The sequence below is a fragment of the Scardinius erythrophthalmus genome, assembly GCF_964197995.2.
Source record: "Scardinius erythrophthalmus genome assembly, chromosome: 13".
NCBI lineage: Eukaryota > Metazoa > Chordata > Actinopteri > Cypriniformes > Leuciscidae > Scardinius > Scardinius erythrophthalmus.
The window spans coordinates 24,701,003-24,725,752 of record NC_138233.1 but is presented as its reverse complement, the minus strand read 5'-3'; the positions used below and the strand labels follow the sequence as shown (position 1 = coordinate 24,725,752).

The 24,750-nt window shown below is 38.6% G+C and overlaps 1 protein-coding gene across 1 annotated transcript; it reads right to left on the bottom strand.

Moving 5' to 3' along the window:
* Positions 1–640: 640 nt before the first annotated feature.
* Positions 641–22,759, bottom strand: LOC308700408 (uncharacterized protein). The gene is made up of 21 exons (XM_081382032.1): positions 22,598–22,759; positions 17,335–18,167; positions 16,822–16,883; positions 15,681–15,719; positions 15,457–15,560; positions 14,796–14,854; positions 14,484–14,606; positions 14,245–14,370; positions 13,977–14,141; positions 13,164–13,288; positions 12,513–13,077; positions 9,779–9,899; positions 6,728–6,747; positions 6,492–6,614; positions 6,085–6,213; positions 5,869–5,991; positions 5,651–5,781; positions 5,249–5,546; positions 1,490–1,628; positions 1,143–1,258; positions 641–979 (listed from the first exon to the last, which is right to left on the bottom strand). Exons 2-21 carry the CDS (start codon positions 18,034–18,036, stop codon positions 926–928), a joined length of 3,324 nt encoding a protein of 1,107 aa, XP_081238158.1. The 5' UTR covers positions 18,037–18,167; positions 22,598–22,759; the 3' UTR covers positions 641–925.
* Between the last annotated feature and the right edge of the window lie 1,991 nt (positions 22,760–24,750).

Here is a 24,750-nt window from a genome sequence, read left to right as displayed (position 1 = left end):
AACTCGCTAGCAGAAAGGCAGCGCGATCCTCCTAATATGGCATCTAAACAAAAGTTACCCAGAACTCAACACGGCGTGACGTCAGCTTCAGTCTCTATTGAGAAAAAAGTTAAATGAATAATGAATATTTTTATGATGATTTTTATATTGTAGAGCAGAATAGTGTTGTCAAGTCCACATTTCATTTATTACCACCTATCTTAGAGAGTCTGAAAATTATGGCCAATGTTTTGCTGCTAAGCTATTATTTGTTCTGATAGAATTTTCACAAGCCATCCGATTAAAAATAAATAAAAACTTTGGATGGGACGCAAGTGATCAAGGGTTTAGGGCATTTAAATGCACGTTCTGTTACACGTTCCGTTCTGACATTCACGCACCATAGGCAATGGCATTAAAATAATAGCTAAAAGAAACACTCACAATATGCCCGTTGTCAAAAGGTCTTGTAGAATTTCATGGGATCTTATATTATAGGACAGAGAAATTGATTTGGACAAAACTCAAATTTGTGCAGTTTTACTGTAAAATGCTAGGTAACACTGATTAATTACATTAAACAAAGGGGCCATGAATATTATTCTCCTTTCACAAAATACAAAATAAAAAGAGAAAAATTATTAAAAACAGTCAGGCAGAGTATGAGGAATGCTGGAAGTTTATTAAAATAAAGGAAAAACAAAAACAGTAGTAGTAGCAATTTAGGCGTAAAATGTTAAACTTCACATCTAAATCACTATGACTGAACAGCTAGGCATTTCTTATGAATGCACCAGCTTTCATAACTACATTAAAATAAGCAATACCTCAGTCCAATATTTTTTTTTAGGAAAAAATTATACATGGTGAACAAAAGAACTGAACACAAGAAAACAAAAAAGACAGGGACACAATAGACATATTAACATGTTCCAGCGTCAATGGTTCATTTCTTTGTCCCGTTACTCTGTGCTTTGGCTTTCTCCTTTTTCAAATATTTCTGATAAGAAGAAAAAAATATACTTAAAACCACAAAAATGTCAATGTAATAATGCAAATATTTACTAATAAAAAAAGTGAATCCTCAAAATGTAATGCATAAAGATCTAAATCATGCTCTGACATCATGATCAAGGACAAATAAAGAAGAAAAAAAAAATCACCTTAAGTTTATCATAGTGTGCTTGGCTACTGCAGTGAATTTTCTTAGCAGTGTCCTCATTAGAGTAAAACAGGAAGCAGATTCTGCAGTAGTACCCCATCTTCACAAACTCCACTCCTGAAACAGGACAAATGAGGTTCATTAATGAGGCTTCTTACAATAATGAAACAATGATAATGAAATATTTCCTTAGTCGGGGTCCATCGCTTTTTATAATACATTTATGGTTTGGTTTAAAGCATTTTATAGCAAGCCAAACTGATTTAGTGCCACATCTGTCCAAAAAGCTGAAGAAAATTCATATAAAACACTAAATGAATAGCTTGGTTATGTCAAACGTCATCTTACCCACTGGGACATTAGGATCATATGGCTCTAGAGTAGAATGGGTAGTTTCAGGCTTTGTTTCAGATGGTGCTGTTGTATTGGTATTTTCCTCAGCCTTCACACTCTTCTCTGAAGCAACAGTTTCTTCATCTTCAGCCTCCTGGTCAAAGGATACAAAAGCAGTGGTTCGATCAAGTATATCCTGTTAGCAGTGAGAAAGCATTTAAAAAAAAAAAAAACCTGATTTATTCTTGTTTCCAAAAAGACAACAGAAACAAACAAAAGAGATAGTAGTAAAACCATGCGCTTACACAGCTGATCAAAGGAAGTTATGCTCCCTACTTGCTTAAATACTACATCCTCTAAACATCACCATCCTATTCAAGGCTATACACTCCTGGCCTCTAATTGTATTCTATTGTTAGAAACAATTACAATCAATGAGGACTTAACAATAGCTACAGTAGCATAGCAATTCTTCTTCTTTCTGAGATTGATCAGTTATGTCAGGGTTTGTTAGCAACAGTCACAGACCATCTCACTGTCTCAATCAGCTTCCAACAAGAAACAGACCTTTGTGATGGGTCGATCAAGCTCACTTGTCTTAGTCTTAACTTGAACTCTGTGTACAAGTCCATGTTCATCCTGTACTGCTTTGGCAATTCTTCCCATTACCCACAAATTTCTAGGTGTTGATTCATCTACAAGGCTTATCATTTCAGGATATTTTCATCCATTTTTGACGCCCTTGAAGCTCTGGTTTCAAAAAGGTATTTTTAAATCCATCCCTTCCAAGAGGTCGGCCATGTGTTGCACCTGTTTCTAAGGGTGGGTGGGTGGCAAAGAAGGTTTTACCTTCATCAACAGCAAGTGGTCAGGTGTGAGAGATTCTAGATCATTTGGATCATTAGAGGGGATAGTTATGGGTTGACTGTTCAAGACAGCTTCCACTTCACAGGGAAATGTTTAAAGACCATCCTTATCTAGGTTGTGAACCTTCAAAGTGGCATTGAGAATTTTCTTAACAGAATGGATTATACGCTCCCATACACGTCCGTGGTGAGATTCAGCCGGAGGATTGAACATCCATGTGATGCCACGTTGAAGCAAGGTGTTCTTCTCTATTGTGGAATTGTTCCATTCTTGAAATGACCTTTTGAGTTCTCGATCAGCACCAGTAAAATTAGTTCAATTGTCAGAGCACATTTCCAGAACTTGACCCCTCCTTCCTGTGAAGCATTATAATGCATTGATAAATGAGTCTTTATGCAATGATGTTGCTACCTCAATGCGAACAGCTCTACAGGCCAGGCAAGAAAAGATGACACCATAGCTTTTAACTGTAGTCCACGCTTGATCTCAAATGGACCAAAGCAGTCAACTCCACATCTGGTGAATGCTGGTTCATCTGGAAGAACTCCATTTCTGGGTAAGTCTGCCATGATTTGTTGACCTATAACAGCAGGATTCTTCTTATCAAGGAATTGGCATTGGGAATCCAGAACATTTGGCACAATCTAGATAGAATACAGTTGCGTCCACTATGTTTCTTTGTGGATTTCTTGCAGAATCAGCTCTGATATTCTGTGATCCTTTGGTAAATCGGCTGTATGCTAGGCTTCCATTGGCATGATTGCACAACAGAGTCGTCTCCCAACATGGAGAATCCATCTTGAAGTACTGGACATAGCTTACATGTTTAACACGTCAAACTGGCGATCAAAGACTTCAGATTTTGTCCTAGGATCAGAGGAATCTTTTAGGGCTCACAAAATCTGTCTCAGACAACCAAAATCGAACAGCATGAACCCAATTTATAAGCTCAATTTATGTATAACGTGGTTCCCTACATGTGATTACTGTACCGCTGCAATGGAGCGGTTCTAAATATGCACTGTAGATGAAATATGAGCAATAGAATGAACAGAATAGTAACAGAAGCACATTTACACATTTTAAAGGCACACGTTTAGTAAGATTTTTTGATCAAAATATCCAAAGCAACAAGTGTCTCATATCGTAGCCGCCGAGCGAACGCTCAGAGTAGGATTATAACAACTTTCATCACACTCCAATGTATCTATGATAAAAACAGCGCTGTGTTACCCCACATACTCATGACCGGAAGCGGCATAATAAAAGCTCCACTGCCTTCGAGCCGTATGCCGTGCTTGTCTCTCATTAGCAATCGTTCCACTCCAGCAGCTTTTGTAACCAATATGGCTTTGAATAAACAACCTCTAATGGCGAAAAATTACAGTTTGCCTTAAAGGTGCCATATGTCATGTCTGGCAAAAAAAAATCAAGTCATACTCCACATTCCATACCAGATGGGGGCAGTATACCTCCAGAAAGTGAATTGGTCTATGCTCCGCCCCTACCTTCTTAGCTGCACATATACAAGTTAAAATAGGGACAACATCTATTTAGAGTGTTACGCTGCCCGCCTGAAGCTAATTTAGCAGCATATATCAAGTTTGATTTTCATTAGCAATACCACTTCTAGCTAAGTTATCATTAGTCACCAAAAAACATTCGGTCTCATTACACCTTGCAATGTTTTCCGTTACGTTTCGTGCGTCCAGGGTGTGTAAAGCAGAAGCAGCCTGGCCAGCGGCGGAGTATGCGCGATCCGTGAGTGCTGAAGACGTTCTGCACGGCTTTGATGGGTGCGCAGGAGGACACAAATGGGCGGCGACAGCTTCTTCCAGTGGCGGGAGCTTTTTCCTCAGCGCCGTCAACAGATAGAGCGTTACTAAAACTGTATACACCGCCGCCGACTTGAGCTGCAAAGAAGCTCTGGCCGCCCTGTCAAGGACGCTTGTCAAAAAGTACGGGGAAACTTGACCGCTCTGAATATAGTGAGTGAGTGCGCGCGCGCGCGGCCGGGGCTCGCTCTCTCTCTCTGCTAGTTCTTAGAGGCAGAAGAGCGCGTGCGCGCTTAAAATGTCATATTTTGGTATGATCGTTCACCCGCCAGTGTGGCGGATAGCTTTTTGAGATTTTATTTGTGCTTCAGAGCGCGGTTTTTTCCCTGCAGCGGGTGGTGGTAGGGGTCTCTTGCCAAGGGCTTCAGCCATCCTTCCGCTCTCTTCCCTGAACTGAAATGTAGTAGTGGGCTGTACTTTCCACATCAGGTTCAAGTACGCCCACAAGCCGTGCGAGTTATTCGTGTATTGCATGTTTGGCTGGTGGTTATGTTGCCCGTATACCGCCTCCCATGGCCGAAACTGGTATTACGACACCTGTCGGGCCGTGGCTAGTAATGCTAATGCTAATTAAGGTTGATATCTCTGCAGCACTATAACTTGACATTTTTTTAATGACATCATCGCCCTTATTTCTTCTCATTCTTTTGATGTGTGTAGCTCATTTTTGGGATATTTTTACCTCAATTGTTACATATGGCACCTTTAACCAGGCATAATTAAAAAGAGTAGTTCACCCAAAAATTTTAATTATCATTCTAAACCCGTGACACTTATGTTCATCTCCGGGACACAAATGAAGACCATATTGATGAAATCTGAGAACTTTCTATCCCTTCATTGACAGTTAAGCAACTGACACTTTGCCGCTTTAAAAGGTTCATTAAGAGATCATAAAACTAATCCATATGAATTGAGAGGTTTAGTCCAAAATTTTCTGTAGAGAAACGATGAGCACATCTGTGATCCCTATTTGACATTGTGTCAATTGCAGATGTACACATCACAATGTCGATGCTGAAACGATACAACATGTTGCCCTACATATGAAAAGAATAATGAAGTCACTCACAGGTTCAGTCTCCAAATTCTGGAGCTCTGATGTGTCTTCGCTTTGTTTCTCCTCTGACTCTTTCTTCTCCTCAGGAACAATTTCTGCTGAAATATTTTGGCTTTCCTTCTCTTCATGACTGTCCATCTCCTTAGCTTTATCAGCGACAGCTTCATCCACTTTGATCTTCTTGACAGAAGGTTCTTCCTCTTTTTTGTCTTTACTTTTCCCAGAGGAGTTCCTCTGAGCCTCATCCTCCTTGGAGCGTTCTCTCTTGAGTGGCCGTTTATTCTCGGTCTCTGGGCTGGGTGGTCTTTGTCTGTGAGAAGATAATATTTTCTCAAACAGATGCCATGTAACATTCTTTGGAAAGCCTTATTTTCCCAAAAAAAAAAAAAAAAAAAATGTAAATGTCCAACTGACCCACGTTTGAGCTGCTTAAATTTCCTGCTCACGTAAACAACCAGTCGTTTGCCTTCAAATTTAGGTCGCTTTTCCTTGTAGGCCTCTGCCATTTTCTCAGCATCTTCCCCTCTTTCCATCTCAATGAAGCACTGAGCAAACATACAAATATCATAAACACCAAAACATTTATTATTTCCTTGTAAATCCATCAGAAATCGTTCCATTTTTACAATTACCTCATTACGTAATCGATTCAGATAATATTTCCTGATTTTTCCAAATGGTTCTGCGATTTTCAGAAGTGATGCATCTGAGCCTTTGAAGGGTGGAACATTACCAACGTAGATGACTTTACCACTCTGTAGATGTTACACAGATATAGGCGTTAGATTCTGCTTCTTTTAGATTCACATACATTTTATTAATGGTGAGTTAATAAGCCCAAGTCTTACCTGGATGGTTGGATAGGTGTGTGAATGATAAACTCTAACAGGTTTTCCACACACAGATGGTAAGGCATTTCTGGTGTAGAAACTAACCATTGCTCTTGCCTCTTTTTCTTTGGAGAACTGCAGAAAGGCCTAAAACAGAGCACAACACATTTAAGGGAAACAAAATTCTAACACTTCAGGCCATCTCTGAGAATTTCTGATTTACAACTGACTGAACGCCATGAAAACATGTTCCTTCCAACCAAATGGCAATGAATTCATAAACACAGCTTGCCAATGGATAATAAACATTTACACATACATTCTTAAATGGTCTAGCATAAGAAATCTGTGTGGATAGCTACAGTAAAGCTGCAGTGAGTGAAGTGGTCTGAACTACCAAGAACAGAATATCTGAGAGCTGTTACCTCAGGCCTAACTTCCAAGACCAGGTGCCGCACCACTTTACCAAATGGCTTGGCAAGAGCAAGGATTTCATCAATATAACCGTGGCCACGTTTAAATCCAACGACATTTACAACTCTAAATCCCTATAATTAGAAAACACAAATAATTATTCAATACAATCAATAAATCAATGAACAGACATTAGTTGTAAACTATTTTAATACATTTTAAAGTGTCCAAGAAGTTAGAGACTTACTCTACTATCCTTGGAGCTTCCTGTAACATACAAGATGAAAAAAGTCATTTTAACGGACTGACTTGAGAGAAAAAAAAAACAACAACAAAAAAAACATGCTTAATCAATAGCTATTTGTATTTAGAGACTGCACTACCATTTAAAAGTTTGGGGTCTGTAGGATTTTTTTAGTGTTTTTGACTCACTCTCACGAAGTCTGCATTTATTTGATCAAAAACACAGTAAAAATAGTAATATTGTGAAATAGTTATAATTTAAAATAACCCGTTTTCTGTTTAATGTAATGTATTACTGTGATGGCAAAGCTGAATTTTCAGCATCATTACTCCAGTCTTCAGTGTCAAATGATCCTTCAGAAATCTTTCTAATATGACAATTTGCTGATCAAGAAACATTTCTTATTATCAATGTAAATAAGGCTTTGTTCTGCCTAATATTTTTGTGGAAACCATCAAACATTTGTTGTCAGGATTTTGATAAATAATGTTCAGAAGAACAGCATTTATCTGAAATCAATTTGTTTTGTAACCATGCAAAAGTCTTTACTGCCACTTCCGATCAATTGACTTTTGATCAACTTTTAAATAACATATAGGGATGCTCAGACCAAAATGTTTGCAGCTGATACCATTTTTGTGTCATCATAATCGTCCGATACGATCCCATTCATTCACGCTTTATATAAAGTAATAATTAAGCTTTCTGTTGAATGTCAGTGTTTTTTTTCTTTCAGATAAATAATACCATTTACAGTAATGCTATAGATCAGGGATGGGGAACATCGGTCCTGGAGGGCCGTTGTCCTGCAGAGTTTAGCTCAAACCCTAAAAAACCTCTCCTGCCTGTAGCCTTAGGCCCCGTTCACACCGCAAGTCTTAATGCTCAATTCTGATTTTTTGCTCAGATCCGATTTTTTAATTGGCTGTTCACATTACCTTTTAAAATGTGACCTATATCTGATTGCAGTGTGAACTGTTTGAAGTTTCAAACTAACCCGCATGCGCAAAAGAACAATAACAATGACATCAGACGCAGCACGCGGTTGCATTAAAGTTCGGGAGGTTATGGAGGAAGTAAGCATATTCGCATTTATTTCAAAATGTTTGTGTAATGGAAGCCGTGAAATTAATGAGCAGGTGCTGAGGAGGAGAAGAACGAGGAGAAAGAGAGCAAAATTGGCTATTTTTGCGGGTTTATGGCTGCAAATTCACTACAGAGGTCTGTGTGGATGCGTAGTTTGACACTGCAACCACGTTCTCCTGTGTCCCCGTTCTTCCATTTCGTGTGCAATTTTTTCAAAAACGGAGCGGTTACGGTAGGATCCTTCTAGTTTAGCTTGAATTGAAGTATCTCCCCATATACTAATTAGGTCTAACACCTCACTCTCCCTCCATTGACTCACTCCATCACTGTTCTCCATATCTAGTCAAGTTTTTAATGTTAGGCTACTGTCTGTGTCTGTTGTGTCTAGGGCTCCGTCGCATAATTGTGTCAAATGTCGACGTAGATTGACGTAAAAGTCGCATCAAATCCGCCGTGGTTGTTCACACTGCGGCCGCATTGAAAAAAATCAGATCTGGGTCTGATTCAGGACCACATATGTATGTGGTCCAAATCTGATTTGAAAAAATCAGATCTGGGCTAGATTTGAGTGTTCACACTACCTCTGAAGAAGTCTGACCTGGTCACTTGACCCCAAAAAAATCAGATTTGGGCCACTTTTGCCTGCAGTGTGAACGGGGCCTTAGTGATCCTGAAGACATTGATTAGCTTGTCCAGGTGTGTTTGATTAGGGTTGGAACTAAACTCTGCAGGACAGCAGCCCTCCAGGACCGACATTCCCCATCCCTGCTATAGATTCTTGTTTTAATTGAGAATCAAATAAATAAGCACAGCAAATATTAATTTTACAATGAAATTTTAATAGGCCTTTAAAAAAAAACACTATCCATATTAGGATACTCTGGCTTATTAAAGAGCCTACAAGATTTAATGTCAAACTGAACATAATTACAACTCAAACGGTGTAGTTAAACATTGTCCAATATGTGACTGAGGACAAAAACAAATAGAAACACTGCAACTCCTAAACGAACAAAATGAGTAGTCTGGTTAAATTATCAGGAATATTATTCAGGAAGTGCTAAGTATTTGTGTCCTTCCTTCCTACGTCCTACTTAAACACAATAGTAAGGCAGGATTCTCTTTATAAATTCCAGCTTTTCTGCATTTTGGGGAGATAGTCTATTCCTTTTTTCATCCAAAACATATGCGGGTGTACTGAATAGTTGCTCATCATTAACACTCCAGCACTAAACATCAAGCACCAGAAATAAAAATACAACATAAATTGCATAAAGTAATCAAATGTACAAAAACTGCATAATAAGGGACTGTTTGATTAACATGAATGGCAAAGGACGGCAACAGCTTTATTAGCCTGCTTTTTTTTTTTACTTTAACACCGAATGCACTGTTTACATTCACTAAAGACAAACGAAGATAAAAAGATGGACATTTTGTGGGTGTATTTGACCGTTCAAGCCCAGTAAGATAAGTACAGCAGATAAGCAGATTTATGTGCGCGGATTTATGTGCGCAGATTTATGTGTCCAGGTGTGCGCTGACTGCGCTCAGAAGTGTGCGGACATATCGAATGAGCACTGAGCAGCGGTTTCAAATCACTTGTTCTTACATCACGGCGCTAACGTCATAAATTTGCGATCGGTTGGTGAAATCAGCCTGTTTTAGTGACTCCCAATTGAGTCATAGAATGTGATTATCGGCCGATAACGATCTGCAGTCGATCGATTGGAGCATCTCTAGTAACATATCACAACATAATGGTAATGCAAACATTTGATTAATTTTTGGGTGTCATCCTCTGTTCTTGTTACAGTTATAGATATCAAAACCAGAGGGCATAGAAGTTTTCACAGACAATATGACTGTAACCTTTAATTATTATTTTAACACTGTCGACGGAATCCAAAGAAGAGAGCCTTGTCATGGATCACTGCTAAAGCCACTGACATTGCTCAAGGGCATTACCTGATGTGTATTTAGCTTTGGGCTTTGAGTCTTTTCTCTTAGCGTCCTCCTCCTCCACTAGCTCATCAAGAGTAACAAACTCATCCATGTTCTCAGGAAAGTCAGTTTCAGTTTGACCCTCCTAGAAGCGGATACAGATAGTCAAAAGACCCACAGGTCAAAATAGTGAACATGTAATTTACAGTAGTAATCGAAATTATTCAACCTCCAATGCAAATCAGGTTTATTAGCAAAATTTACAGACGTTCGGCTGTTTGCAATGAATAGCCTAAATCAAACAAAACTAATTGAGGTAGCTCAACAAAACTAATGTTTCAAGTGGTTTCCCTAAATTCAACTAAAAACCCAACTTTGAATGACTTCTGCAGTCTCAAAATTATTCAACCCCCTGAGTAGAATCCCTCACAACAGCACAAATGTGCTAAACAGGTGTTGTCTCAAGCACACCTGATGCAACTAATCAAGGGCTTCATTAGTTGCACCAGGTGTGCTTGAGCTAGAACACATGAAATACCTGAACTGGCTATGTTTGTTGAGTGTCACGTTTGACTGCATGTTAGAAATATGGCCAAGTCAAAAGAATGGTCCAAAAAGTTAAGAGAAGATATCACTTCCCTTCACAAACAAGGGACAGGATACAAAAAGATAGTAAAGGCACTAAAAAAGTTCCTGGAAGAACAAAGTTAAAGGAACAAGGTTACACTACCTGGACGGGGCAGAAAAGGAAGCCATCAATGGCTGCAAACAGATTTCTGAGAAGACAGGTTCAGAAAAACCCTTGAGTGACTGCAAAAGACCTAAAGCAAGACTTGGTGGCAACAGACACTGAGGTTTCAGCTTGCACAGTAAGGCACATACTAAATGCATGCCAGAACTCTAAAACATACACCACTACTGACCCAAAAGCACAAGAAAAGTCTGCTCCAATTTGCTCAAAATCAAATAAATAAACCACATAAGTTTTGGATTATGTTCTGTGGAGCGATGAAACAAAACTTTTCGAAAAGAACACTACAGTCTAAAGGTTACAGTTAAGCATGGTAGTGGCTCGGTGATGCTCTAGGGCTGTTTTGCATCCAGAGAAACTGAAATGTTTATTATGCACTGGAAACCTGCAGCGTGTGAAAGCAAGAAGGATTCATTGAAGTATCAGGAAATCCTAGGAGAAAACATCATGCCGTCAGTGAGGAAGCTGAAGCTTGGGCATCATTGGACCTTCCAACAGGACAATGATCCCAAGCATACAGGACCGCCGCAGGACCTCCAGACGCGCGTAAACGTGTCTTTACATTGACATAACATTGAAATCACTCGTGCCAGATGCTCTATTTGCGTTTGGTGTGAACGCAGCATTAGACTTACTTAGATCATCCCATGCTGTTGAGCACATCGGGGTCTCTCCACCTTTGCAAGTTCTCTGCCAGCACTTCAGTTTTGTTCCAGGATACGCTGGCAAGCCTGAGTCGTCGTTGCGTGATTGTGACTTAAAGGCTGTTGTAATTTCCGTGCCACAAGACTTCTTTGTTGGTGATACGATCGATGTATCGGATCTTGAGAATCCGCCGGAGACATCGTTGGCGGAATGCGTTTATCCTCCGGACAGTGTTCGCCGTTAGCTTCCACATTTTGCATGCGTAGATTACAGTCGGGACGACAAGAGAGGTGTATAGTACTAACTTGATCTTGAGGGAGATCCAGAGGGAGATATGCAGATATGCTGGAGGCGACAGCCGAAGCTTCCCCAAATTGGCACCGGACATCTGTCTCGGCATCACCATTGTGACAAACGATGCTCCAAGTAGGTGATTTTTTTCACTGTCTCCAGTCGTGTCTCTTCAACGACGTTGTTAGCTGGAAAACCTGCATGTCCGGTCTTCATGATCTTCGATCATCTTTGGAAGTTTCATCTTCGGCGAATAGCGCAATGTCGTTGGCAAAATCTAGATCTGTCAAGCGATTGTGGTCCGTCCAAATGATGCTCCAATCTGCGCAGTTGCCTTCTTCATGACAAAGTCAAAAATTGGTTGAATTGCCATGAAGGGGTTGAATAATTTTGAGACTGCAGAAGTCATTAAAAGTTGAATTTTCAGTTGGATTTGGGGATGCCACTTGAAACATTTGTTGAGTTGAGCCATTTAAATTACTTTTGTTTGATTTGTTCATTGCAAACAGCTGAAAGTTTGTAAATTTTTCCAATAAACCTGATTTGCAATGTTGGTTGAATAATTTCAATTACAACTGTATATTAAAGCTCTAAAGAGGACAAAACAGCACCAGAAAAGTGGTCTATGAGATTGTACAGCTTCAGAAGACTTAGATTAAAGCAGCTTATGAAATATAAAAAATGTTCCATAAAATATGATATAAATGGTAAAAATTCTACAGTAAAAAAAACTGTTAATTGGTTAATTCCAAGTTACCATACCATGGACAGTGGAAAAACCTTACATTTTCATATATTCTATTATATATTTATCCAATTGAGATAAAATTGAGGAATATGACAAGCGATTTATCTAAAGAGGCAATAAACACGAGAAGTGCTATTAACAAAAAGTTGTATGCTTTCATAGTGTGGAAAAGATCTGCATGCACATTCTTCAAAATATCTCCTCATGTGTTCACAAGGGGTGAGTAAATGTTAACAGAATATACTTTTTTTGTGAACTATTCCTTTAAGAAAGGATTGCTCAGTAGCATTTCAGATTATGTGCTAATGTGCAAAAGATCCTACCTGCTCTTCATTGTCCTCTTCAGCACCCTCATCTTCAGTTTGATCACCATTCTGTTCCTCAAGGTCTTTAGGAAGCTCATCTGTGTTCTCCTGCTCAGCCTCAGATGTCACGGGTTCCTCCAGTGGAGTCTCTTCCTGTTTTTCACCAGAGTCTTTTTTGTCTTCTATGGTCTCATCGCTGGATGCATTTCTGGCTTGCTGCACTTCAGGATCCTCCTCATCCTCTAGGTTGGTGTCATCAATATCTGGTGCTTGTTCACTGGTTTGCTCTGGATTACATGATAGGTCGACATCATCTGCAGAGGGATCTTCATCAAAACCCTCTTCGTCTCCATCACGTGCTTCCATAACATCAGCTTCATCTCCTGCCCCGTCTCCCAGGGCCTCTACTTCCTCAGGCTTTGGTTCCTCTTTTTTTTTATCAGAGCTCTCTCTGGCTTTGGAAGTAGAGGACCTTCGATTCTTTGATGAATGTTTATCACCAGTTCTGCGGGAGGAACTGCTCCTACCGCTGCTCTTACGGGCTGGCTCTTCCCTTCCTTGGTCATCGTTTCCTGGTGGGACCCTGGAACAACAACATGTATAGCACATTTGGTTTTGTTTTCTTTCTAAATATATCATTGGTTTCTCTGGTTAGAAAGGACAACTTACGTTAGAGTCTTATACTTCGTGCAGATGTTCAGTCGAATGGATCTTCCATTGATAGTCAAAGGATTGACAGTGTAGTATTTCACCAACATCTCTGCATCCTCAGCATTGCCCATTTGAACATATGCCTGTTTTTAGTTTGTTTTTAAAGAGAAAAAATGAGCTATGTCAAATATCTGCAATATATTTGAGTCGTCGATAGACTGTAATTTGATTAGTTTCACAAACCCTCCATTTTCTGCAATTTTCAAGTATTAGATTGTAATAGCATCCCCTTTTGAAAATTCACTAGAGTTTGTAAGCTTGATTAAGTTCTCTATATCAGCTTAAAGTTTCAATTAATCATTTCAACATTCTGATTTGTTAGCATCACTCAAAATAATTTCATAAAAGTCTCTGCATGACAAAATCAAAAAAAAAAGTATGTAGAATAAATATGTAGATGATTACTGCCATCTATTATAATATACTGTTATATTAGCACATTAATATATTATTTAAATATTATTCTCTCTTCACCAAAGAGCAGTGAACAAAACAGCATGGAAAATGCCTGGATTACTTTTAACTAGATATTTACTGTATTTTACATGATTCCTGTAGCTCAAACAGTAGAAAGGCCGTAAAATTATGGTTCCTTGGAAATAAAAATAGTGTAAATTATATTTAAAATAATTAATAATAATAATTCACCCTTTAGACTATTGAAGATATTTTTTTCTATTACTATTGAGATAATAAAATAATAAAAAGATCCATGAAACAGGAAATATTTTAATAATGCATGTTCTGACAATTGCTGCATATGTAACTTACCCCTTTATCTACAAATAAATGTTTCTCAACAGTGCCAAATCTACGAGCAATTTTGAGGAGCTCCATTTTCTTGTCACCTTCCCGTGGCAAGTGATAGAAAAACACCACCTGGCTGACATCTTTCTTCTCTCTGGTTCTAGTGTCTCTGTCCGGCCTTCCACTTTTCTGTATTGATAAAGCAAATAAGCTTAATTGATCTGATTGCTTGATTTGCTTAACTTTTTCCTACACTTAAACAAAAAGGGGGAGGGGGGTCAATTAATCTTACCTTAATTGCAGTCAGTTCCTTTGACAAATAAACTTGTATCTCTTTCCCATGCAACATGGCTGGTTTTCGCTGGTAATAATTAGCCATGGCCAAAGCCTCCTCATGAGTCTGCAGCTCCAGGAAAGCCTTTGAAAAAAATTAAACAAATAATGAATAAATAAAATAGATTTACTCAAAATACACCAATTATGGGCATTCTTATTCCAAATTGCGAATGGCTGCTCATACATGTACAATACCTTGTTCATGTTCTTCAGTACTAGATGCTTACAGATGGTGCCAAAGGGTTTTGCCAAGTCAAACAAGCTGTTTGTTAACTTCGGTTTCCTTTCGTATTTTAACACGATCACTCTACTTTTTATCTAAAAAAAAAAAAACATGAGTGCAAACACCAAGATAAAGCCATCCACTCAAACAAAAGATCACATACTGAAAAGGACATCCTGACTATATACAATTAAAATAATATTTTAATTGAGGGAGCATTTTCAAATCAACAGAACTGATGGACCATTTATAACAAAAACAGATAACTTTCAGTGCATTATTACCTTGGGTGCCGTTGAGTATGATGTCATTTTACTTGTCATTCCCACACTGGAATCAGAGCCTAAAAAAGTTGTTTAAAAATTGTGACTGATTTAAATTAGACAATGTGTCAAGTCAATTGAATCACATTTATTTATATAGTGTTATACAACACAGATTGTTGTAAAGCAGCTTCACAGAAACGGAAAAATAACAGCGTTAATGTTGCAAAGTTCTTCATTATGAAACTAATACAATTTAATAACACTTTACTGTCATATACAGATCAATTTAGTTGAATGCTGATTTAATTTAGGTTAATAACACTGTCAATGTTGCAAATTCACAAGAAAAGTGTTCGTCATCTTCAAGTTACCTGTATAGTTCTTTGTTAAAGTGCACCTTTAAAGAAACTTAGGATACTTATGTGACTGGACTTTAAAAAAATATGTATTTGACTTATTGATTTAGGGGTTCAACTTTTCACAGAAGAAAAATGTTACTTAGTGTAACTTTAACCAAAGAATTGACCAAACCACTAGTGAAACCCACAGGAAGATAAATTAATTCCACACTGCTCTAAACAAGACAGAGTTCAGCTGTTCCATTGTCCACTGCTTCAACAAAAAGATCAACTTGTAGAAGGATAGCAGACCAGACTACATCCTCTCACAGATTTATTACCCCAGCTGGAGCTCATCCCTGTTCTCTGTAGACCACCACCAATTGAATCTGCTCCCAGCAATCGATCCGAACGACTCTTTGTGTCCATGGAAAGGGATGTCGACCTGAGAGGAGTACATTTTTTAATGTGCTTTTCTATGCAGACACTTGTAAAAAGTAGGATGTATCATACTTATAAAAGCAGTATTTAAAAAGAAACAAAAAAACAACAACTAGTAACATACATGCGACTAGAGGGCATTTGAGGATCCCAGTCCGGGTACCTATAAAACAACAGGAATGAGTTTTCACATGTTTTTAAAATTACAGAAATCTAAATGTTGAACACTTGCACACCAAATTCATTTTGCAACAGCTTTTTTATTTTTGCTTTTCAACTGAACCTTCATGTTAGAAATAGGTTAAAGACTGTTTAACCTATTTAGAACACCTAAAAGGTTCAGAAAAGAATAGATTAATTAGCTTTATGGACCCTTTTCACATTTCTGGGGTTCTCAGAAGCAGAAGTTGTCATATTTGGGTAAACTTCTATAGTGGTGAATGGGAGACGACAGAAATCAATTTTTTTGTATTCCCATTTGCTCTAACAACAAAAGAAAAAAAAAATCCATGATAGCGTTTTGACGACTTTTCAAAAGAGGTAAAAAATGAGATATTGATTACATAATATGACAAGATACAAGATGTTAAATTTGCTGTCAATCCTTCAGCCGTTGTATTAGAAACAACATTGTAGAAGCGTTAATTAATTTTTTGCCATTTACTGCCAAGATAATTTAACACAAAGTATTGCGTTAAATGTGTTTTAATTAAAAAAATAAATAAATAAAAACCTTAACTAGATTTGCAATATTGATAACTGGAAACACACATCATTGCAGTCTGTGAAAACGGTCCATTAAACCACTATGAATTCTTCTGAGCGCTCTACTTTGAATGTTTCATGGTGATAATCTGGATTTCTTCATACTTTCTTTTAACTAAAAAGTATTTTTCACCCAAAAATTAAAATTCTGTCATCATTGTGATAGTGGAATGCTGTCACTCCAATAAAAGTGAATATGCAGAAAAACATTAAATTTTACAAAAATTCCTCTCACACAGCTATATGCAGCTTAAGGAGGAGTCAAATACAGTGCACAAGTCATATAGGCCAATTTATGATGCTGCTTTTTCAAGCTAGACAGCAGTGGAAAATGCTTCTGGTGATCACCATGAACTGAGCGGTCTCCAATGGATGATCCAAAAGATCCATAGTGGAACTGCACCTACTGTAGGCCATAGGCTTGTTTCTAAATGACTATCAAGAGAGTTTTCAACATCTGAACAAACAGTTCACCAGTTCACACAAAGCAGTCTACTTACATTTGCAGAAGGAGTTTGCGGTTTTCGGAGTGACGAATCCCAGTCGTGTGTTGAGTCCATTCCTTTACAAACACAGGGAAGGGTGAAAAACATCCTTAAAAATAATAATAAAAAATGTTACAGTGAAATCTAAAGCAATTCAAAGCCTTGACATACTGGATCAGAGCTAACTTGACAAGCTACCCTTCCTGGCTATGAATGCAATCTACAAATGAGTACTGTAATTGATCTAAAAAGAGTTCTAGATACTAACTGTCCTAACTGGAACCAAGTATAAAGAACAGAGAAGTCAGAAATACAGCTAACAACACTGTATACTATAAGCGTCCAATGAGATTTAAGGCCATTTTATCTTTTAGGGCCATTTTATCAAATTTAATACTATGCAAAACTAAGAGGCGTTGATTTAAATGCAAAAAAAATGATGTTTAAAGAGGTTCTTCTTCAACGAGCAGGATTCAAGAAAAGGAAGTGAAGTGTGTGTGCAGGAGGCAACCAGCTTGAATTACTCACCATGACAGAGAGCACATCAAAATCACAAAGAGAGCACACATGGGGAAACATGAGGGGCATGACTCCCAAGAAATCCTGCACTTTTCTCTGAGACGGGGAGCCCATTCTTCTCTGCATTAACATGTCGTCAGATGGCGATGACGCTGACATGCCAAGGCTGTGATAGGAGTCACGGGAAAGCTCAGAATATTGGCGGTCTCTGCTGCTAACGCTCCTGTAATCTAACATGTCGTACCCTCGACCAGATGTTTCTTGCATGGAAGTATAACCGAAGTCACCTTGTGAGAGGCTTTGTGCCTTCCCACTGGGACGGTCCAACCTTCCGCCCTGCATGTCGCCCCAGCCGGCTTCCATCTTGCGGTTCTTAAGCAGCATGAGAAGATGGGGCAAGGTCTCCATGCATAAGTTCTCCTCTGGAACCTGTGCCAGTGCATCCAGATCAGTCGATGACAGACCTAGGCTGGCGAATAGTTGAACGGTATTGATGTTGCTGCCCGCTCGGCGGTGCAGCGGAGAGTCATGGTCTTTTCCCTCCCCTCCAACCAGACCAGACCGGGACCGGGATCGGGACCGGGACGACGAGCTGTAGGGGTCTGAGTGCATCTCACCCATACTAAAGTTCAAAGTCTCAGTGCCAGCCAAAAGCCCACGGCCAACAGCAAAGCCTTTCTGAGCATTAGCACCAGTCCGTTTCTGGGACATGGCTTTGAAATTGTGGCGCTCTGGGCGAGTGGAAAAAGAGAAGAACAAAGCGAATCAAAAAGTCCCCAAAAAGACAATCCGTCAATTTAAGCCTGGATCGAGAAAAGAAGCTCCTCCAGAATGAAACAGCTCTGCAGAAACACAATGGAGCAATGATTTCTAGCATGCTCACAAAATGGTTAGCAGTGGCATAGGAAAGCAAGACAGTGAGCTCCACAAATCCATACAATGCAAGTAACAGAATAAAAATCATTTACAATGACAGAGGTGCAAATGGACAGTTTGGTACACAGACCAAATAGACCATAAAATGCAGATTTACAAGTACCATGGAGAGAAATATGTATATTTTAATGGGAAAGTTTAATAGAGCTTTGAAGGGAAATGACAGAGTCTGAATCAGTTTTAGATCTATATATGCAGGAAAGAGCGGGAAAGCATTGCAGTTTCTTGTTCAGGAGAGAGCCAGGGAGAGATATTATTCATGACTCTAAGTTGTAATATTCGCCCAGTGCTAAAATTGTAAATGAATAATATCCGGATCAAAAACAGAAATTAAAAGGCGCTGTGACCGACACTGACCATATAACATACAATAATGTCACTAAACGGTGACAGCACAGCTGCAAGAGCATCGTTCACAAGTTTCTGCATGGTCCTAACTGCAGCCTAGTGTATTATTCGGTCAAGTGAAAGTCACGTAGGCTATGTCGCTACGTTGAGATCAAAAATCATTCAGTTGCTCTGTGATATTCTCTCACCAACAAGGTGGGTGCCTTCCCTTTAAATCGATTTCTGATTCTGACTAATCTTTCTCGTTGCCCATGTCTCCCGCTATCCTAATTAGTATTAGCAATTCCACATTCGGGATCTCTTTTGATTAGAAACACCATCAGCTTTACTTGTGGATATGGAAAATTAAAGTATACAGGTATACACTCTCTACAAACTTTGTAACCGGTTGCAAAAGAGTAGGCTACGTTTGAACAGTGCGACTCGCTGTTTGTAATGACGGCTGGTTTCAGTATGCTCAGGAGCCGCAATCATTGAGAAGGGTATAACTGCAGCCTGGAGATCTTCAAATAGGAGTAGGAACTCCAATTTGCAGAAAGGCACGATTTTTTCCACCAATCCAGTTCAGCGCAAACTCAGCCCCACAGCCAATTCTACAGTGCTGATTTCCTACACAATGCTAAGCTACAACAAATTCCAACCCCTAATCATACCCTACACCCAGTCTTGCGTAGCCAGACCTTCAGACTGACGGCAGAAGATCTGGACTATCGTAGCTTTTCTTGGCCAAGGACCGCCCAAGCAGACGTTTGACTGACATGTAACGCAACCAATCACAGTTCGTTTTGTTCCGCGTCATGTTTAGGGGCGTGAAAATATAATGTCTTTGTCCCTACAATAACAGACCGGTGTGCATCTAATAAATGACTGATTGAAGAACGTGCAAGTTTACTCCAACAATGGAGCCGCAAACTTTACATACGTTTGAAAATACAGTGTTAGGTTTATCCTGGTAAGGGCTCATTGTCAAGTTGTAAACACAACAGCGTTCTTCTTCCACGAGGGGTTTTGCCGCCACGCGGTATTTGTTTCCAGCCGGACTGTTAAAGAACGCGCCACACACGTCTCCCGGGACATCCTGTAGAAATCAATCAATCAGATCGCGACTTCGAAACTCCTGAAGTGTTTCCAGAAAAATTACAGGTCTGCCAGTCTATAGCAAGAGTTTGAGGTGTGGAGTGGAGCCAGAGTGTGTTTAGCCGGTGTGAGACCATGACTGTTACATGAAAAAAGACATTGAGCTTTGTTTACAAAAGTGCAAGCCAACATTCGCTGCTTTTAGACCAATGCTTTTAAACAGGTCATGATCATTTCAAAGCAAATGGGTTGTTGCGATGCAACGCGCTACAATGAACGCTTCAATACATCATCATCATCATCATGCACCCCAGAAAAACACACAAGAGTTTATAATGTTTCCTATGATGTGCCCCAGTGTGAACAGCCTCAAACAGTTGTGGCAAATGTCACGTCAAAATATGCGTCGGTGCACATCCGTTTGAAGGGTTTATAAGCAAGATGCTCGCGTTCGCTGTGTTAGTTTGCTAACTTATGGCAGCACAGCTAAAAGTACTCCTCATATGTTAAACCTTTTATTGAAAAGCTGTCTATTTTTACCCGGTGAGATATGCCTTCACAAGCACTTGTAAGAGCTGTGTTTGTGAAGTTTGAGTTGGGGGAGCGTTTGCAAGGTTGCTTTATTTTTTTAATTCCACTAGCTGCCTCTAGTGTCGCAAAAATCATACTTTACCTTGAAGAACTAAAACATCTGCTCTGATTGTGCATTGCGATCAACTGTGACTGTGAGGGTCTGACAAGTGAAAAAATTAAAACAAAACAGGAGATGACAGATATAAAACCCGAGTCCTGACAACCACTAGCCTATATCACAATGTCAGAGTCCTGTATTGACAACCTGTGGACCCCAGAAAGTCATTTGTAGGAGAAAAAAAAAAAACCAAGACCCGCAAATCCGTGGCCACAGTTATGCAATTCTTCCACTCAGTTTATAAATCGTACTCACAGATATTCTTAAATTGTTCCCTCGGTTTAACAAATCGTTCCCACTGATTAATAAACTGGTCCACAAATTTCCAATCCATGCACTCAGATTTGTAAAGCGTACCTTTGGTTTTTCAATTTGTAAAAAACATGGTTTATGAATCCCACAAATTCATAAACCATGCCCACGCATTCACACTTGCTTAAAGGGTTAGGTCACCCAAAAATAAAAATTATTCCATAATTTATTCACCCTGAAGCCGTCCTAGGTGTATATGACTTTCTTCTTTCAGCCAAACACAATAGGAGTTATATTTAAAAAAATATCCTAGCTCTTCTAAGTTTTAGAATGTGAGTGAATGGTACCAATTTTTTTTAAGCCCGAAAAAGTGCATCCATCCATCAAAACAGTAATCTATACGCTTCCAGAGTAAAGGCCATCTGAAGCGAAGCGATGTGTTTTTGTAAGAAAAAAAAATCCATATTTATAACTTTAGAAACTATATATTAGTTTATACATATACTATATTTACTGGCTTCCAGTAACGGCCGTACGCGAGTCTAGTTCCAGCGGAAGAGTGACCTCTGACCCGACGCATGATGTATTGACAAATGCGGAAGCCCAGAGGATAGAGCAAAACACCGGCAACAAATTAGAAATCTAAAACAAGAATTTTTAATGAGAAATGTTGGAGAAGCTTGAGTTTGTTGCCCAGCCCTATTTGTTTTCACCGCGGGAGGCATCGACTCCCACCTAAGCTTATGCTGCTCCTACATCTTTTGTCATGCGTTGGGTCAGAGGTCACTCTTCCGCTGGAACTCGACTCTCTCATGAACGCATGGAGGGCCGTTACCGGAAGCAAGTAATTACAGTTTAAAGTTATAATTATGGATATTTTTTCTTACAAAAACATATTATTGCTTCGCTTCAGAAGGCCTTTATTAACCCCCTGGAGCTGTATGGATTATTTTTTTGATGGATGGATGTGCTTTTTTGGTCTTCAAAAAATTCACATTCACTGCCATTATAAAGCTTGGAAGAGCCAGGATATTTTTAAATATAACTCTGATTGTATTTGTCCGAAAGAAGAATGTCATGTACACCTAGGATGGCTTGAGGGTGAGTAAATTATTGGATAATTTTCATTTTTGGGTGAACTAACGTTAGGCTATTCCTTTAAGGTAACTGAAGAGATGAACTGGCATATTCTAATGCATTACATCACATTTAAGTAAATCATTGAAGAATTGTTAAATGTTAAGATAATTGCATTACTAAAAAAAAAAAGGGGGGGGGTGCATTTCCCAAAGGCAAATATGGCGTCATATCTGATGACGCGTTTACTGGCGCTGTCACTCACATGACATCACAGCAACAACAAACTACAACAATCCAATCAATTGCCCAGCTACAAAAAAAAAAAAAAAAAAGTTCACCCTACACTTTTTCTTGCTGCATAAGCCGTTTCAATCGGATCTACGTCACAATAGGGAAGAAAACACAATCGCAACTTCCGTTCTGGAGCATTCTGTGCTGTAATTAAATGCAAACTAATGACAAGAAAGAAAGGATATCACGCAGAAAATATATTAGAAAGAAACCTTCCAAATGCCACATCACATAAAAGGTTTTTTTTTTTACAGCCTTAAATAATGTAACGTCAAGTGTCCGCTGAGCGTGCATCCGAGGTTAACTGATATACTACGATAACATTCATCTCACTTGCGGACAATCAGATTACATTAATCGCAAATTGGTGTAACTTTACTTAGGCGAACATTTATGAAACACGTTCTTAAATCTAAGGAAACAGACACTTTAAACACAACACATGGACGAAGGTTGATGATAAAAACTAAGAAAAAGAAGGCAAGCCACGGGCCTAAATGTTAACAACAATGTTCGGGTTTATTATAGTCAGTCTGTACTTAAAACACAAGTAATATAATTGTATATATTATTCTAATGCAGTGTATTGCAGCTTACATTTTCTTATTTTTCTTCTTCCCGATCCAAATCTTCGGGTTGAAGTCCTTTACGTCGCACGAATTGAAATGCTCAGTCAACAGCAGCTCACGTGAAGGCGGAAACGACTACGAAACAGGAGTTTACTTCCGACTCCGAGATGAATTTCAAAATAAAAGCACTAATAAAAATCCAGAGCTGTGTCCTAAAGTCGCTCCCTGTACCATTAAATAGGGCATAATTTGAGAGGACAGCCATTTTGTCCGAAACCATATGAAAATACAGTGGACTTTATCAAGTGCACTCATTCAATCTCATAATGTACTGCAATAACGAGCGTACAACCATCACTCAACAAGCTAACGCTTTCACACTGGTTCGCTCGACAAAAAATCAATAAGATTTTTTCCATAGGCTTTTGGATTATGGCAACAAACAAAAAAAGTCAATAAAAACAACAACAAAAGTTTATTATACTTACACGTTTTGACCATCAAGATAATTTGCACAGATGAACATAACGAGCTGTTAAAGCGGACTGAGTTTACCTGTTCGTCGTGATGACGTTTAATATCCTCGACCCTGATGGCTAACGTACCGACCCCTCACGGTGAAGTTAATTAGGTTTGGTGTTTGTCTGGAAAACAAAGAGTTTGATTTTGTTATTAAGTTCTTATTATGTTTTGGAAAGTTTTTCATTCACAAATGCAGATGGTTTAAATCTAAAACCAACTTTAATCAGTGGATGAATGAGGTTTAACTCTTGTGTAAATCTTTAAAATTTGTTAAAAACCAGAGAGCCCTTAAATTGTTTAGATTAATTTAAAAAGCCCCTTTTGATTTAAATTTATTTTTTATTTTTATTTAATTATTTGTTTGTTTTACTGTGATTTTTCTGTTTTTGTACTAGCTATGCTCAACCTAATGCTAATCACTAGCGGTTATATTCAGAGATTTGATAATGTACCTTGTTTGTTTGTTGTTGAAAAAACCTTGATATTAACCGCATTTTTTAAGACACAGCAGCTTAAAAAATCACGAGTAGGGTAATACTTATGTATTTTATGTAGCCTAATCGAATAAAACGTGAACATGTCTTGAGCTTGTGTCTACCACATACCGTATTTCAGCCATTTAACCGAAAACCCATTGACTTGGTGAACTGGTGTCATGACAAATCGGGTCCTCCCTCGAAATCGGGTCTCCCCAAACTTGTCAGTTAATGAGTATCCTAAGTATACGAATCCTAATACGAATTTAAAATACGTATAGCTTACCATAATAAATACGATAACACATTAGTGCATAACCAATTGGACGTAATTTCTTGATTAACTGTTCATTAATAAATAATAATAATAGCCAATAAAGTGAATAACTGAACATCATTAATTTGTTCTATATATCTAACTGAAATATTTAGACGTTTAACACTTAATTTAACACATAATTACATTAAAGATGATTGAGAATATATGTAGGGTAAATGTGTATAAACTAGGGCTGCACGTGCACGATATGAGGAAAAGCTGCGATGTGCGATAACATTGTTTAATATTGCGATGACGATATGACTTGCGATAAATATTCAAATGTGAATGTTAGCTATACTGTTCCCATGTCTTAGTGCTTTTAGAGGTTAATGCGTGATAGGTCAAACGTTTATTACCTGCCTGGATCAGATTACGCGATTTAGCGCGAGTGAGTGAGCGAGGGAGGGACAGAGTGTGTGTCTGTGCGCGAGTGAATGTGTGCGTGTGACGGCACGCGATGACTGGTCGGAAAGCAACATGTAGTCTGACTATGGCAAGCCATTTTAACATTTAACAGCTAGACTGGATATGTGTTGCAGATATCTGTAATTCAGTTTTGCCTAGTCAAAAAGAACATTTCAGATATCCGCAACTACATTCTTCCTATCCATAATTGTAATTTCAGATATCCACAAAGACATTCTTCCTAGGACAAATGACATCACTTTTGCCATTCATTTGAATGGGGTTTATCATTACAGATATCTACAATTCAGTTGCAGATATCCACTATGTGAATTACGGATATCTGCAACTGAATTGTAGATATCTGTAATTCTAGTTTGAGATATCTTCAATTAGATTCTGACTAGTCATAACTCCAGTTCAAGTTATCTTTAATTCACCTCAATTCAAGATATA